The sequence below is a fragment of the Tachypleus tridentatus genome, chromosome 10 (assembly GCF_004210375.1).
Source record: "Tachypleus tridentatus isolate NWPU-2018 chromosome 10, ASM421037v1, whole genome shotgun sequence".
NCBI classification, from domain to species: Eukaryota; Metazoa; Arthropoda; class Merostomata; order Xiphosura; family Limulidae; genus Tachypleus; species Tachypleus tridentatus.
The window spans coordinates 12,496,198-12,514,008 of record NC_134834.1 but is presented as its reverse complement, the minus strand read 5'-3'; the positions used below and the strand labels follow the sequence as shown (position 1 = coordinate 12,514,008).

The 17,811-nt window shown below is 36.1% G+C and overlaps 1 protein-coding gene across 5 annotated transcripts in view; it reads left to right on the top strand.

The window, feature by feature from the left end:
• LOC143228756 (disabled homolog 2-interacting protein-like) overlaps nt 1-17,811 on the top strand; it is a 146,047-nt gene that overhangs the window by 56,244 nt on the left and 71,992 nt on the right. The window contains exon 1 of one of the 5 annotated variants that reach the window (XM_076460077.1): nt 10,811-11,233. The exons of the other annotated variants lie outside the window; for them this stretch is intronic. Coding sequence (XP_076316192.1) covers nt 11,173-11,233 — 61 coding nt within the window. The 5' untranslated portion in view covers nt 10,811-11,172. Of the gene's footprint in view, nt 1-10,810; nt 11,234-17,811 lie in introns of those variants that run through there. 5 annotated transcript variants of the gene reach the window in all.

Here is a 17,811-nt window from a genome sequence, read left to right as displayed (position 1 = left end):
ACCAATCGCCAACTCTTGGACTACTCTTTTACCAACTAATAGGATGTTCACTGGGGCCTCTCTCTGTAACCCAACCAGTATATCTCTGACATAAGTATATATTAGAATAATAGGATGTTCACTGGGGCCTCTCTCTGTAACCCAACCAGTATATCTCTGACATAAGTATATATTAGAATAATAGGATGTTCACTGGGGCCTCTCTCTGTAACCCAACCAGTATGTCTCTGACATAAGTATATATTAGAATAATAGGATGTTCACTGGGGCCTCTCTCTGTAACCCAACCAGTATGTCTCTGACATAAGTATATATTAGAATAATAGGATGTTCACTGGGGCCTCTCTCTGTAACCCAACCAGTATGTCTCTGACATAAGTATATATTAGAATAATAGGATGTTCACTGGGGCCTCTCTCTGTAACCAACCAGTATGTCTCTGACATAAGTATATATTAGAATAATAGGATGTTCACTGGGGCCTCTCTCTGTAACCCAACCAGTATGTCTCTGACATAAGTATATATTAGAATAATAGGATGTTCACTGGGGCCTCTCTCTGTAACCCAACCAGTATGTCTCTGACATAAGTATATATTAGAATAATAGGATGTTCACTGGGGCCTCTCTCTGTAACCCAACCAGTATGTCTCTGACATAAGTATATATTAGAATAATAGGATGTTCACTGGGGCCTCTCTCTGTAACCCAACCAGTATATCTCTGACATAAGTATATATTAGAATTTTTTGTGACTGGTTGACACAAGTTTATTAAGCTTATTTCTTGCTAATTTGTGTAGTGTATAAGTTTCGAACGTAAAGTTATTGTTTTTTCAGAAAATTAGAATACAAAACAAAAACTTTTTGTAACGCTTTTCCTTTCCTTACTATTTTCTTACTATTTATTATCGTAATTATCGTTGAAACGAAATGGGGCCTGGTGATTAAGGCACTCGATTCGTAATCTGAGGGTCGCGGGTTCGAATCCCCGTCGCACTAAACATGTTCACCGTTTCAGCAGTGGAGGCGCTATAAATCCACGATCAATCCCACTATACATTGGTGAAAGATTAGCTCAAGAGTTGGTAGTAGGTGGCGTTTATTAGCTGTCCTCCCTTTGGTCTGCATGTCACAGCGAAATTGGAAACAAAATGTCACGTGGGTTAGTTGTATCACTTATTAGTGACGTCACTCAACACTACTGGAGCTAACCTTGCAAGATTTGTGTATAGGTTTCATGTCTGCACTGCGTGTTTATAAAGCTCGTTACGTTTTTTACTCATTTTTCTTTAACCCTAATTAGGTCATCGTTATGTTAATAAAATCTTATAATGTTTACGATCGCTGCTAGTTAAGAATAACTAGAAATGCCTGTTTTCTGTGTATATGCTCAGTTGCTGTTGGAAATAAACGCAGTGTTCTCAAGTTTTATCAAAAACTCGATACTTGTGTGGTTTCATATCCAAATTCATCTTGTAAATCCGACTGCTATGGTCCTATGGAACGATATAACTTTCTGTCGCTAATAATAACATATATATATATATACATTTATAGGCAGCATTACTAACAGTTCTTCTAAATTTAAGTAAAGTTTCGGTTTGATCGTGAGGTTTCTTTGTTTTTTTAATTTCGCGCAAAACTACATGAAGGCTGTCTGCGCTAGCCGTCCCTAACTTAGCAGTATAAGACTAGAGGGAAGGTAGCTAGTCATCACCACCCACCGCCAACTCTTGAGCTACTCTTTTACCAAAGAATAGTGGGATGACCGAAACATCATAGCGCCCCCACGACTGAAAGGGCGAGCATGTTTGGTGCGACCGGGATTCGAACCCGCGACCCTCAGATCACGAGTCGAACGCCGTAACCCATCTGGCCGTGTCGGGCCCTGATCGTGAGGTACTGTCGTTATTGTTTTGAAAGTATTCGAGTCGAGAACACTTCCTTGGGTCACGACTATGGAACAAAAATGTCGAGAAATTATTGTAACCATGTTTATCCCAATCCAGTATTGTTTAGCAAAACGAAGTGTCTCCATATTTATTCCGTTATTTGTCAGAAAAGTGTTTCCATTTATCATGTTTTACTATGTTCCTTAACACAGAAGTTCATCTTAATAAAAGTCTTCCCATGTTTTGCCTCTTATTAATTGAACAGCATCTCCATGTTTGTCCCACACCGGCACTAAAGTAACTGTTTCTTGTATTTTCTCGCTAAGCCTATCTGTCATCAAAATAATATTATAGTCCTCAGAACCTTTATATGTCAAAACACTGATACTATATATAGTATAGTCGGGAATTTCTATCCTTTCATCTTTGCTTAAGAAATAAATTCATATTGAACACTATATTTCACGTGTAAAAAAATTATTAGTCCTGAAAGCTGTGTAGGCGGCGTAAATGTAAACGGTTTTTATAAGTATTTTATCCGGGCTGTAACAAAAGGCTTAACAATTCATGTGAAACTCTTACGATCGTTGAAACAATTATTTGTTGTACGTTTAGGAGAAAACAAAGGTGATTTCAAACTTGATATTGTGAAATACTCAAAGTAAAGGTTTCATTTTTTACACTTTTAAATATGTATATTTTTTCAATATGAAAAAACTATAGAAATTAGTCACCGCTCTATCATCTTTCTTCTGTTGTTGTCGTGTGTAACTGTATACAGTGACGTGATGAATTATAACAGAAGCCATAGTAACAAGCGCGTGTGTAATACAATACATGGTAATTAACGTAAAATAGCAGTAGCTGAACTAGCAACTTGTTTTAATCAGTTAGTAATAATAATAATAATAATAATAATAATAATAATAATATACGTGTACTTATCTTTATTTTCCATAATATGCGATACTTCAATTAATATAACAATGATACAAGTGATGAAAACACAATATAGCTATAAATTGTTATATAAGTCATCTGTTTATTTACTATATTGACGTAAGATGGGCCCTTTAACAATATATTTTTTTTATATAATTTAAACTGGTTGATTTCTCGAGTGTGTTTAATTTAAATTGATGTGTATCGTAGGTTCTGGTAACGGGAGATAAAAGCTTCCGTCTCATTCATCTTTCAAACAGGAGGCATTTCCAGGCGGTTTGATGTACTCGACTAAGAACCAGAGGGACGCAGATTCGAATCCCTGACACACCAAACATGCTCGCTTTTTTCAGCCGTGGGGGCGTTATAATATTACGATCAATCACACTATTCGTTAGTAAAAGAGTAGCCCAAGAGTTGGCGGTGGGTGGTGATAACTAGCTGCCTTCCTTCTTGTCTTACACTGCTAAATTAGGAACGGCTAGCGCAGATAGCTCTCGTGTAACTTTGCGCGAAATTCTATAAACAAACAAACATATTTTTTATATTTACTAATCAGAACTTGTAATCGTTACAGATATTTATATCATTGTTGTTCTTAATTAAAGCTTTCTAATCTTTTGAACAGTTATTTCAAAATTCTCAAAATAACAATATCATTATTAATTTTTAATAATATCGGTTGGGCCCCTTCTTAAACAATATATAAAATGGGCAGGAAAAAATAACAACAGAGGTACTGACGATACACAAACATCTATCGTGGTACGGAACTGTAATTTACTACAACGCACAGTATTATTGGTCCAGTTTGAAGTATCCGACACCTACGTGAATTTATTACTGGTCACGCGCCAAGGACAGGGAGATACCATATTAGTAAAACAAAATAGGGATGTTGATGTTTGTAGATCATAAAACAATTACGTTTCTATTGTTACGTATTGTAATTTATCTCGGACGCCTCTCCGATTTATTATTTTACATACGTTACGTGTTACAATTTCAACTAGCCCGAAATTTTAATATTTATTAATTTAGAAGTTAATCGAATGTTGATATGCATCAGATTTATCATATTTACCAACAAGATTGATACATACAGTTTCCTTTCTTAACACGAATATATGTTAATATACAAACAATTTATAATAACGGTAATGATAAATAATGATTTATGCACAAAAGTTTTACAAACAATATTAAGTTCTGTATTAAGTTTGGAGCTGAATGCTTTGTCGACGGCTCACGGAGAGCGAATTGATTTGATAATGACACACAGATACACTTCACGTTTCGGGAATGCTAGCTTGCTCTATTTTTCACGCGGGAGGTTTTTCACGCCGGCAATATTTAATGTCCTGGTAGAAATACTAACGTCCTAAGTTCGTAATATTTTAAATTTATAAACGTTCCTGAATAAATATCTGTAGTTTTTCTATGTGTGTTTCTTATAGCAAAGCCACCTGGGGCTATCTGCTGAGCCCACCGAGGGGAATCGAACTCCTGATTTTAGCGTTGTAGATCCGTAGACTTACCGCTGTAATAGCGGGGGACTATTAATAAATGTTTATGACAATTACAGCAGCCCGGCATGGCCACGAGTGATAAAGCGTTCAACTCGTAATCCGAGGGTCGCGCGTTCGAATCCCGCTCGCACCAAACATCCTCGCTTTTCAGCCGTAGGGGTGTTATAACGTGACGGTCAATTCCATTATTCGTTACTAAAAAAGTAGCCCAAGAGTTGGCGGTGGGTGGTGATGACTAGCTGCCTTCCCTCTGGTCTCACATTTTTAAATTAGGGACGGCTAGCGCAGATAGCCCTCGTGTAGCTTCGCGTGAAATTCAGAAACAAACAAACAAACCAGCCGTCTTGAGATACAAAATTATGTTCTGTCATAAAGAAATGGTTGTTACACAAGCCAAAATTATTTTTCTAATTGTCTGAATCGTGAATACTCAAAGTGTGGGCCCGGCATGGCAAGGTGGCTAAGGCACTTGACTCGTAATTTGAGGGTCGCGGGTCGAATCCCCATCATACCAACCATGCTCGCTCTTTCAGTTCCAGGGGCGTTACAATGTGACTGTAAATCACACTATTCGTTGGTAAAAGAGTAGCCCAAGAGTTGGTGGTGGGTGGTGATGACTAGCTGCCTTCCCTCTAGTCTTACACTGTTAAGTTAGGGACGGCTAGCACAGATAGCCCTCGAGTAGCTTTGCGCGAAATTAAAAAAACAAACAAACACACAATTATAGCTTCCAATGTTCATAGTATACGAACTGTAGCTGACCAATAATATTCTACTCTCTGGGCGCGTCGATTTATAAACTTTAAGGCGAGGTTCTAGAAAGTTCATTTGGCAACAGTTACTAGTATTTTTACATATATCGTACATTGTTGATTCTTATGCTCGAGAATTTTCTATAAATTTATAGAATAGGCGGGATTTGCTCAATATACATTTAACAGTATAAGTTACACGCATTTCTAAATAATATGTTAAAATAATATTAAATCCATTACACTATGTATTGTATGGTTACAATATACAGTATTGTGGTGTGTGTTTTTTTCGTGCACGCAGTATTGAACCAAATGTAACATGGCCATAGTCCACCACCCGTCTCCCGTTGCATCCCTCTTAACGTCTGTTGTGTGCCTCAGCAACATTGAAAAGGCTTAACGTAAATGTGAAGTTAACCACACGTTTTAATTACTTAGGTGTGGTATATTTTGATATGAAATAACAGTTAATCTCATGGTGTAAACGGATCGCTTTAACCAATTTGTACCACATTTCAAGCAAAACCTAAACATTTACCCGCTACTGTTGTGAATTCAGTTAAGCCTTTAGAAAAAAAAAAAAAACTTATTATTTGCTTGTCTGCTGGTACCAGCGTGGTGAAGTCTTGCTTGTCGCGTCTGTTTACATAAACGGTTCATTCTGACAAAGGGAGTTTATTACACACACAAGTTTGTTTTAATTAAAGGCCTCTTTGTTTTTCTTACGTGTCGATGGAAGCTAGTTAACCCTTGCTCTATGGATACCGAAACGTCTGTGAATCTGATGTTGTTATGAAAAAATAATTGAAATGTTTGAGTACGTATTTTTTAAAATTTTGTAAATTTACGTAACTAAAGAGTCTTGTTTGTTTGTTTGTTTTGGAATTTCGCACAAAGCTACTCGAGGGTTGTCTGTGCTAGCTGTCCCTAATTTAGCAGTGTAAGACTAGAGGGAAGGCAGCTAGTCATCACCACCCACCGCTAACTCTTGGGCTACTCTTTTACCAACGAATAGTGGGATTGACCGTTACATTATAACGTCCCCACGGCTGAAAGTGCGAGCATGTTTGGCGCGACGGGAATGCGAACCCGCAACCTTCAGATTACGAATCGCTCGCCTTAACACGCTCGGCCATGCCGGGCCCGTATCAGAAGTAATTCTAGACAGATAACTACATTTTTCGGTCTTCCCACACTGGCACCGTTTGTGAAAGGTACGCAACTATACCTAGTTCACAAACTGGTTCCACCTAATCTAGGTGCGGGGTATTAAAGAGGCGTGGAGGAAAGCATCAAAATCATTCTGTGATTTTGAGGTCGTAATTAACTTGTTAAAAGTCCCATCGGCGTCCACTACACAATTCAGATAAAGCAAACTTAAAAACAAACAAACAAAACACAAAAGCATCAAAGTAGAACACGCCATGTTACTTGAAGCTTTAGATTACGCATGTTTAAAAGTCGTGACGTAAACATCTGGTGAAAATTATGATAAATCAACGTAACAAAAACTAATTACATAGCTTTTGAATGGTTCTTCGGTTAGAACAGCAAAGTTCTCATGGCGGTCAACAACAACTGAAATTGAGTACATAGTTTTAGAATGGTTCTCCTGTTAGAACAGCAAAGTTCTAATGGCATTCAACAACAACTGAAATTGAGTACATAGTTTTAGAATGGTTCTCCTGTTAGAACAGCAAAGTTCTAATGGCGGTCAACAACAACTGAAACTGAGTACATAGTTTTAGAATGGTTCTCCTTGTTGTAATGGCGGTCAACAACAACTGAAACTAATTACATAGTTTTAGAATGGTTCTCCTGTTAGAACAGCAAAGTTCTAATGGCAGTCAACAACAACTGAAATTGAGTACATAGTTTTAGAATGGTCCTCCTGTTAGAACAGCAAAGTTCTAATGGCGGTCAACAACAACTGAAACTGAGTACATAGTTTTAGAATGTCTTTTTTTTCCTCGATCATAACAGCTGAATCTCTCTAATGGAACTGTTTTATTTATAATTATGATTTATGACGAAGTTAAGACTGGACGGACATTTGAAACTTTTTTTTTTATTATGACATACCACGAGAAGAACAATCGAGTTTTTTTACCTCTCAGGTGTCGATTCCCCTGTACACATGAGTATTTTGAATTTGTGTGGAAGCTGCTCGAAGTTTGTTTGTGTTTAAGCACAGAGCTACATCGTGGAGCTACATCGTGGAGTATCTACGCTCTGCCTACCATGGATATCGAAATCCAATTTCTAGTGCTATCTTCGCCAGCTATCGTTAATTCAAAAGTGATAGACTTAGAGGGATGCCACCTACTTAACATCACCCACCGCAAACTCTTTGGCTACTATATTACCAACAAATAGTGGGATCGGCGGAAACATTATAACACCTCGACAGCTGAAAGAGTGGGCATGTTTGGTGATGGGATTCGAACACTCAATCCACAAGTTGCGAATCGAGTGTTCTTATTACCAGGCCAAAACTACAAGCGTGTGCGAGAGAGAGAAACAGTCCTCGAGTTAGTTTCTTTGGTTAGCAAGTCAAACATGGAATTTGAGATTTCTTGGTTAGTGCTGGGCAAAAAAAAAAAAAAAAAAAGAAAAGAATTGCATACCTAACAAAGGGGGCGCGTGGGTACATATTTACAATGACGGTCAAATTCCACTGCCCCCCAGTGTCACAGCCATATGTCTGCGAACATACACTGGGCAGAGTAAAGATAACATTTTGTGTAACAACAAGAAGTTCCACTGAATCAGTTATGCAGGATTAACCTAAGATATTGGTCCACCATCTTTCCACTGTTTTGTTCTATCACTCCAACGTTTGGAACATCTGGCATAGATAGATAGCCCTTTGTGCTTAATAAGAAACAACAATACAGACAGCCCTCGATTTGAACCCTTTGTTTTCTACACCCAAATTATTTTTCATTTTTCGATTTTTTAACCCCACTTATTGCTGTTAAATATACAAATATATAACAGATGTTCGCTTCTGCCGGGCCCGCCATGGCCAGGTGGCTAAGGCACTCAACTCGTAATCCGAGGGTCGTGGGTTCGAATCTCCGTTACGCCATACATGCTCGCCCTTTCAGCCGTGGGGGCGTTATAATGTAACGGTAAATCCCACTATTCGTTGATAAAATGGTAGCCCAAGAATTGGCGGTGGGTGGTGATGAGTAGTTGCCTTCCCTCTAGTCTTACACTGCTAAATTAGGGACGGCTAGCGCAGATAGCCCTGGTGTAGCTTTGCGCAGAATTTAGAAAACAAAAACAAAACAAATCGCTGCTTCCGCCTTAAGTGTGACTAACAAAGTAAATTTTAGCAAAGTAACTGACTAGCTTCTAAACCTAACCTGCAAACCAGAACTGAGAGATTATGTATTTATAAAGTATAGCCACATTGGGCTATCTGTTGAATTCACCTCAGGGGATCGAACCTCGTATTTTAGTGTTTGTTATGCCATAAACCTATCGTTTACAAACTGGGGAATGAGTACAAATAATAATAATAAACACTAGGCATTAACAGTTTTCTCCTGTCGTGTGAAATTATGATAGAATTTTGTTACCTGAAAATACCGTTTTTTTTTACTGGTTCGTATCCTCGTGTTTATGTATTTACTTTTACAAAGATTTATTTAGCTCTAGGGGCGGTAAGGTTCTATCTCCCAGTGCCATCTCTTACATGTTTAGAATATGTGTTTTCGTGTAGCAAAGCCATATCGGGTTACCTGTTGTGTCCATCGAGGGGAATCGAACCCCTAATTTTAACGTTGTAAATCCAAAGACTTACCGCTGTCACATTGGGGGACACATGTTTAGAAATTTTACTTTTTCACGGGGTATTATCTTTATCACAATTAAACACATACTTTAATTTACAGTTGATAAAGTTATTTTATTCATTCTCAAACTAGGGGGCCCGGCATGGCACGTGGTTAGGGCGCTCGACTTGTATTCTGAGGGTCACGGGCTCGAATCCCCGTCACACCAACCATGCTCGTCCTTTCAGCCGTTGAGGCACTATATAGTCACGATCAATCCCATTATTCGTTGGTAAAGGAGTAGCCAAGAGTTGGCGGTGGGTAGTGATGACTAGCTGCCTTCCCTCTAGTCTGAAACTGCTAAATTAGGGATAACTAGCGCAGATAGCCCTTGTATAGCTTCGCGCGAAATTCAAACAAGGCCCGACATGACCAAGTGGTTAAGGCACTCGACTCGTAATCCGAGGGTCGCGGGTTTGAATCCCTGTTACATCAAATATGCTCGACCTTTCAGCTGTTGGAGCGTTATAAGGTGAGAGTCAATCCCATTATTCGTTGGTAAAAGAGTGCTCCAAGAGTTGGCAGTGGGTGGTGATGACTAGCTGCTTTCCCTCTAGTGACTAGTCTAACACTGCTAAATTAGGGACGGCTAGCGCAGATAGCCCCCGTGTAGCTTTTCGCGAAATTCAACAAACAAACAAACTCTTTTGAATTATGTTTTTGTTAAGCCTAGCAAAGAAACATATTCCTATTAAGCCTAACGTTTGTTTCTATTAAAAAAATTCAAACAAACGATAAACAAATGTCAGTTTAGTTGATTAAATTTAACAGCTTCTGATTCTAAATATTAATTATGGCTATTTTAATCCTAATTTTGCTGTTTTAAACACCAGGTGGTGATAGAATTTAACAGGCTCCAAAACTCAAGTAAAATTTCTGTTACTAGAATTTAGGTAACGAAGAAACGCCCCCTAATGACACAGCGATATATCTGCGGACTTATAGTGCTAGAAACCGAAGTTCGATACCCGTGGTGGGCAGATTTATGTAGCTTTGTGCTTAATAAACAAAAACCAAGAAACGTAAATTAAAATTCATTTTAAATCATTGCAGAAAGTACCATGTTATGTAAAACTTAAAATTTACTTATTGTTGGATGAATAGAATAAAAAAGGACAATCCTCAATAGCTACGGCACATGCAATTATTTTAGGAGATTGGAGTAAGCTAAGCTATGAGAACTTTTTTTTTCCCCCTTTTTTATTAGCTTTATTTTTCGTGCGCCAACAAAACAACCGGGATGAAAACGTTTGTACGATTGAAGGAAGCGCAGATGGTAGTTTTGGGGTTGGCACGTGCGCGCCGAAACTCCATGAAGTGAGTACTGAGGTAATAAGTTTTGTATAAGGATTTTGTTGGTCCCGAAAACGTTATAAAAGTCGCTAAACGAAACCGAAAAGGAGTCACAACTTCTAGTGACAATAATGATTTGTAACTCTCACCAATAAACAACATGCATGTAAACGTATAAACAGATGTACAAAACATAAAGGATGCAGAAGAATGATAAACGGTTGTAATAAACAGCGGTTAGATAAAGCAGGAACATACAGACGAGGTGTTAAACAAGGTTTTGGTTTCGTTGTGTAACTCATTTGTACTGAACAGAGACATTCATAGAAAATTAAGTTGAAAAATAAGATAGTTAGTGAGTGGTCCCTGGATTGGTGGACGGACAGTAATAGGGCGGCACAACAATACTCCCCCTTCCCTTATCCTCCCTTGTTTGTGCCACGCGCATGGCAGATGGTCCGTTTCAATCGTCGTATTGTTCAAGTGAGAACGTGTACAATGGACGAGGCAGGTGGACGGGAAGTAGAACGCCCTCCAGCGGTAGCAAGAAGTGATAAAACGCTAGCTTATTGCGAAAACTGTCATTCGAAGGCCGTAACTTTTTTTAAGATAAATAAACGTTTGTTCCGTCGAAGAATCCAAGCGAGGTATGCTTTGGTAACTGATGCTGTAACTTTAGGTTGCAACTGACTATTTTAAACACGAAATTATCCACACATTTTTAACTCCGTAAGACTTTTCAAATGTAGGCTTACGGTGCTGCCACACATTCTGGTTTTCAGAATCTACGTGCTCAGTGGTCAGAGTAGAGGTTTGTTAGATGGTGATATATGTATTCAGCGTTCGTTAATCTGCCTTAGTCAGATTGTAATAATATTGGTCAAGCGGATTGCTCAGTGGTCATCTGTTGCGATACAATGGGACTGACTTCTACTTTATGGAAAAACAGTCCTAACCGAGGCTTGGGATGGCGTACAGGTATGTAAATGAAACATTGTGTGCTGTAGTGGTTGAGCTAAACTTATTGAATTTGGTAAAACAGTGCCTTGAATGTGTTCAACACATGTTTATCGGTGGATAAACAGGTAGCTACTATATCCGTTTGTGCTACAACTAAAAATCATTTTTTCAAATACCTTTATTGTTATTGGATATAGATTATAACTAATTCATTAAACGTTAACAGAAACATAAGTGGCTCCAAGTTGTTATTGTTGGATATAGATTATAACTAATTCATTAAACGTTAACAGAAACATAAGTGGCTCTAAGTTGTTATTGTTGGATATAGATTATAACTAATTCATTAAACGTTAACAGAAACATAAGTGGCTCCAAGTTGTTATTGTTGGATATAGATTATAACTAATTCATTAAACGTTAACAGAAACATAAGTGGCTCTAAGTTGTTACTGTTGGATATAGATTATAACTAATTCATTAAACGTTAACAGAAACATAAGTGGCTCTAAGTTGTTATTGTTGGATATAGATTATAACTAATTCATTAAACGTTAACAGAAACATAAGTGGCTCCAAGTTGTTATTATTGGATATAGATTATAACTAATTCATTAAACGTTAACAGAAACATAAGTGGCTCCAAGTTGTTATTGTTGGATATAGATTATAACTAATTCATTAAACGTTAACAGAAACATAAGTGGCTCTAAGTTGTTATTGTTGGATATAGATTATAACTAATTCATTAAACGTTAACAGAAACATAAGTGGCTCCAAGTTGTTATTGTTGGATATAGATTATAACTAATTCATTAAACGTTAACAGAAACATAAGTGGCTCTAAGTTGTTATTGTTGGATATAGATTATAACTAATTCATTAAACGTTAACAGAAACATAAGTGGCTCCAAGTTGTTATTGTTGGATATAGATTATAACTAATTCATTAAACGTTAACAGAAACATAAGTGGCTCTAAGTTGTTATTGTTGGATATAGATTATAACTAATTCATTAAACGTTAACAGAAACATAAGTGGCTCCAAGTTGTTATTGTTGGATATAGATTATAACTAATTCATTAAACGTTAACAGAAACATAAGTGGCTCTAAGTTGTTACTGTTGGATATAGATTATAACTAATTCATTAAACGTTAACAGAAACATAAGTGGCTCTAAGTTGTTATTGTTGGATATAGATTATAACTAATTCATTAAACGTTAACAGAAACATAAGTGGCTCTAAGTTGTTATTGTTGGATATAGATTATAACTAATTCATTAAACGTTAACAGAAACATAAGTGGCTCTAAGTTGTTATTGTTGGATATAGATTATAACTAATTCATTAAACGTTAACAGAAACATAAGTGGCTCCAAGTTGTTATTATTGGATATAGATTATAACTAATTCATTAAACGTTAACAGAAACATAAGTGGCTCCAAGTTGTTATTGTTGGATATAGATTATAACTAATTCATTAAACGTTAACAGAAACATAAGTGGCTCTAAGTTGTTATTGTTGGATATAGATTATAACTAATTCATTAAACGTTAACAGAAACATAAGTGGCTCTAAGTTGTTATTGTTGGATATAGATTATAACTAATTCATTAAACGTTAACAGAAACATAAGTGGCTCTAAGTTGTTATTGTTGGATATAGATTATAACTAATTCATTAAACGTTAACAGAAACATAAGTGGCTCTAAGTTGTTATTGTTGGATATAGATTATAACTAATTCATTAAACGTTAACAGAAACATAAGTGGCTCCAAGTTGTTACTGTTGGATATAGATTATAACTAATTCATTAAACGTTAACAGAAACATAAGTGGCTCCAAGTTGTTATTATTGGATATAGATTATAACTAATTCATTAAACGTTAACAGAAACATAAGTGGCTCCAAGTTGTTATTGTTGGATATAGATTATAACTAATTCATTAAACGTTAACAGAAACATAAGTGGCTCCAAGTTGTTATTGTTGGATACAAATTATAACTAATTCATTAAACGTTTTCCGCTGAAGATATTTTTGTATTTTTTATGACATTTCGGTATATCATCTGGAGATATTTCTGGTATATATGATGGCATTACGGTATATCATCTGAAGATATTTCTGGTATATTTGATGACATTTCGGTAAATCATCTGAAGATATTTCTGGTATTTTGATGACATTTCGGTATATCATCTGGAGATATTTCTGGTATATTTGATGACATTACGGTATATCATCTGAAGATATTTCTGGTATATTTGATGACATTACGGTATATCATCTGAAGATATTTCTGGTGTATTTGATGACATTTCGGTATATCATCTGAAGATATTTCTGGTATATTTGATGACATTACGGTATATCATCTGAAGATATTTCTGGTATATTTGATGACATTACGGTGTATCATCTGAAGATATTTCTGGTATATTTGATGACATTTCGGTGTATCATCTGAAGATACTTCTGGTATATTTGATGACATTTCGTGTATCATCTGAAGATACTTGTGGTATATTTGATGACATTTCGTTATATCATCTGAAGATATTTCTGGTATATTTGATGACATTTCGGTATATCATCTGAAGATATTTCTGGTATATTTGATGACATTACGGTATATCATCTGAAGATATTTCTGGTATATTTGATGACATTTCGGTATATCATCTGAAGATATTTCTGGTATATTTGATGACATTTCGGTATACCATCTGGAGATATTTCTGGTATATTTGATGACATTACGGTATATCATCTGGAGATATTTCTGGTATATTTGATGACATTTCGGTATATCATCTGAAGATACTTCCTATGGTTGCTGTTGACGTTTCTTATTTGAACGTATCTTTAAATCTCTAAAATTCTGATGTAACGTTTACGTGTAAGTTCTAATTATTAACATAAGTAGACTTAGACACAGCCCCGCTCTTTCGACCCATCTACCAGCTGCTAGCAGTTTTCTCTTTGAAATAGGAGGACAGGGGGGAAGTTTGCCAGAACTAGTTGTATTGAATGTTATTCAGGGTCAACCAGAGGTTTAGGCAGGTGTGGAATAATGCTTCCGGTCTTCTGAGCATGGCAGCTGGCGAACTTAGGACTGGAGAGTATGGCAGCTGGCGAACTCAGGACTGGAGAGTATGATGCAAGGTCGTAAAATACATTTGGCAGTGGTCACGATTACGCGATATTAAGGGTAAAAATCGTTTCATTGTCATGAATAAAAACGTTTGTATGATAAAGTCCTTGTTGTCTCTGTATGATAAAGTCCTTGTTGTCTTTGTATGATAAAGTCCTTGTTGTCTTTGTATGATAAAGTCCTTGTAGTCTTTGTATGATAAAGTCCTTGTAGTCTTTGTATGATAGAGTCCTTGTTGTCTTTGTATGATAAAGTCCTTGTTGTCTCTGTATGATAAAGTCCTTGTAGTCTTTGTATGATAAAGTCCTTGTTGTCTTTGTATGATAAAGTCCTTGTAGTTTTTGTATGATAGTCCGTCCTTGTAGTCTTTGTGTGATAAAGTCCTTGTTGTCTTTGTATGATAAAGTCGTTGTTGTCTTTGTATGATAAAGTCCTTGTTGTCTCTGTATGATAAAGTCCTTGTAGTCTTTGTATGATAAAGTCCTTGTTGTCTTTGTATGATAAAGTTCTTGTTGTCTCTGTATGATAAAGTCCTTGTAGTCTTTGTATGATAAAGACCTTGAAGTTTTTGTATGATAGAGTCCTTGTAGTCTTTGTATGATAAAGTCATTGTTGTCTTTGTATGATAAAGTCCTTGTTGTCTTTGTATGATAAAGTCCTTGTTGTCTTTGTATGATAAAGTCCTTGTAGTTTTTGTATGATAGAGTCCTTGTAGTCTTTGTATGATAAAGTCCTTGTTGTCTTTGTATGATAAAGTCCTTGTAGTTTTTGTATGATAGAGTCCTTGTAGTCTTTGTATGATAAAGTCCTTGAAGTTTTTGTATGATAGAGTCCTTGTAGTCTTTGTATGATAAAGTCCTTGTAGTCTTTCTATGATAAAGTCCTTGTTGTCTGTGTATGATAGAGTCCTTGTAGTCTTTGTGTGATAAAGTCCTTGTTGTCTTTGTATGATAAAGTCATTGTTGTCTTTGTATGATAAAGTCCTTGTTGTCTCTGTATGATAAAGTCCTTGTAGTCTTTGTATGATAAAGTCCTTGTTGTCTTTGTATGATAAAGTCCTTGTTGTCTCTGTATGATAAAGTCCTTGTAGTCTTTGTATGATAAAGTCCTTGAAGTTTTTGTATGATAGAGTCCTTGTAGTCTTTGTATGATAAAGTCATTGTTGTCTTTGTATGATAAAGTCCTTGTTGTCTTTGTATGATAAAGTCCTTGTAGTTTTGTATGATAGAGTCCTTGTAGTCTTTGTATGATAAAGTCCTTGTTGTCTTTGTATGATAAAGTCCTTGTTATCTCTGTATGATAAAGTCCTTGTAGTCTTTGTATGATAAAGTCCTTGTTGTCTTTGTATGATAGAGTCCTTGTTGTCTTTGTATGATAAAGTCCTTGTTGTCTCTGTATGATAAAGTCCTTGTAGTCTTTGTATGATAGAATCCTTGTTGTCTTTGTATGATAAAGTCCTTGTTGTCTTTGTATGATAAAGTCCTTGTTGTCTCTGTATGATAAAGTCCTTGTAGTCTTTGTATGATAAAGTCCTTGTTGTCTTTGTATGATAAAGTCCTTGTAGTTTTTGTATGATAGTCCGTCCTTGTAGTCTTTGTGTGATAAAGTCCTTGTTGTCTTTGTATGATAAAGTCATTGTTGTCTTTGTATGATAAAGTCCTTGTTGTCTCTGTATGATAAAGTCCTTGTAGTCTTTGTATGATAAAGTCCTTGTTGTCTTTGTATGATAAAGTCCTTGTTGTCTCTGTATGATAAAGTCCTTGTAGTCTTTGTATGATAAAGTCCTTGTTGTCTTTGTATGATAAAGTCCTTGTTGTCTCTGTATGATAAAGTCCTTGTAGTCTTTGTATGATAAAGTCCTTGAAGTTTTGTATGATAGAGTCCTTGTAGTCTTTGTATGATAAAGTCATTGTTGTCTTTGTATGATAAAGTCCTTGTTGTCTCTGTATGATAGAGTTCTTGTTGTCTTTGTATGATAAAGTCCTTGTAGTCTTTGTATGATAAAGTCCTTGAAGTTTTGTATGATAGTCCGTCCTTGTAGTCTTTGTGTGTGATAAAGTCCTTGTTGTCTTTGTATGATAAAGTCATTGTTGTCTTTGTATGATAAAGTCCTTGTTGTCTCTGTATGATAAAGTCCTTGTAGTCTTTGTATGATAAAGTCCTTGTAGTCTTTGTATGATAAAGTCCTTGTTGTCTTTGTATGATAAAGTCCTTGTTGTCTCTGTATGATAAAGTCCTTGTAGTCTTTGTATGATAAAGTCCTTGTTGTCTTTGTATGATAAAGTCCTTGTTGTCTCTGTATGATAAAGTCCTTGTAGTCTTTGTATGATAAAGTCCTTGAAGTTTTTGTATGATAGAGTCCTTGTAGTCTTTGTATGATAAAGTCATTGTTGTCTTTGTATGATAAAGTCCTTGTTGTCTTTGTATGATAAAGTCCTTGTAGTTTTTGTATGATAGAGTCCTTGTAGTCTTTGTATGATAAAGTCCTTGAAGTTTTTGTATGATAGAGTCCTTGTAGTCTTTGTATGATAAAGTCCTTGTAGTCTTTCTATGATAAAGTCCTTGTTGTCTGTGTATGATAGAGTCCTTGTAGTCTTTGTATGATAAAGTCATTGTTGTCTTTGTATGATAAAGTCATTGTTGTCTTTGAATGATAGAGTCCTTGTAGTCTTTGTATTATAAAGTCATTGTTGTCTTTGTATGATAAAGTCATTGTTGTCTTTGTATGATAGAGTTCTTGTTGTCTTTGTATGATAGAGTTCTTGCTTAACGCCTGTTTAACTCTCAGACTACTGAATTTTTTCAGTTGTGTTTCTTAAAATAACGTTTGTTTAATACTCAAACCGCCGACTCTGTGAATTTGCTTTTCTTATATTAACGTTTAACTCTCAAAATTACTGACGCTCTATATCTTTCTTAAATTAACGCCTGTTTAACCCCCGAACTACCGACTTGTTTATACCAACTTTTTAACTGCTTTTCTTAAATTAACATGTCCCCCCTGCTAGTACAGCGGTAAGTCTACGGATTTACAACTCTAAAATCAGGGGATCAATTCCCCTCGGTGGGCTCAGCAGATAGGTTGATGTGGTTTTGTTATAAGAAAACACACACTCTCTTAGATCAACGCCTGTTTAACCCCCGAACTACCGACTTGTTTATACCAACTTTTTAACTGCTTTTCTCAAATTAACGCCTGTTTAACAGTTCACCACAATGGATCTTCACCTCGTATCATATTGTATTAGTGAGTTACAACAATCAGAGCGATTGAGTCGCTATCTTTCTTTGTAAACGATACCAGCGATACTAGTTAGTGAAATCAATGAAGGTATTGAGTGTTTGCTTTATTTTTTGCTTTACGTGGGTTTTCTAAGCGAAGCCGCGGACCCACAAATAACTTACAACAAAAATTGCACTTAAAAAGCAGCC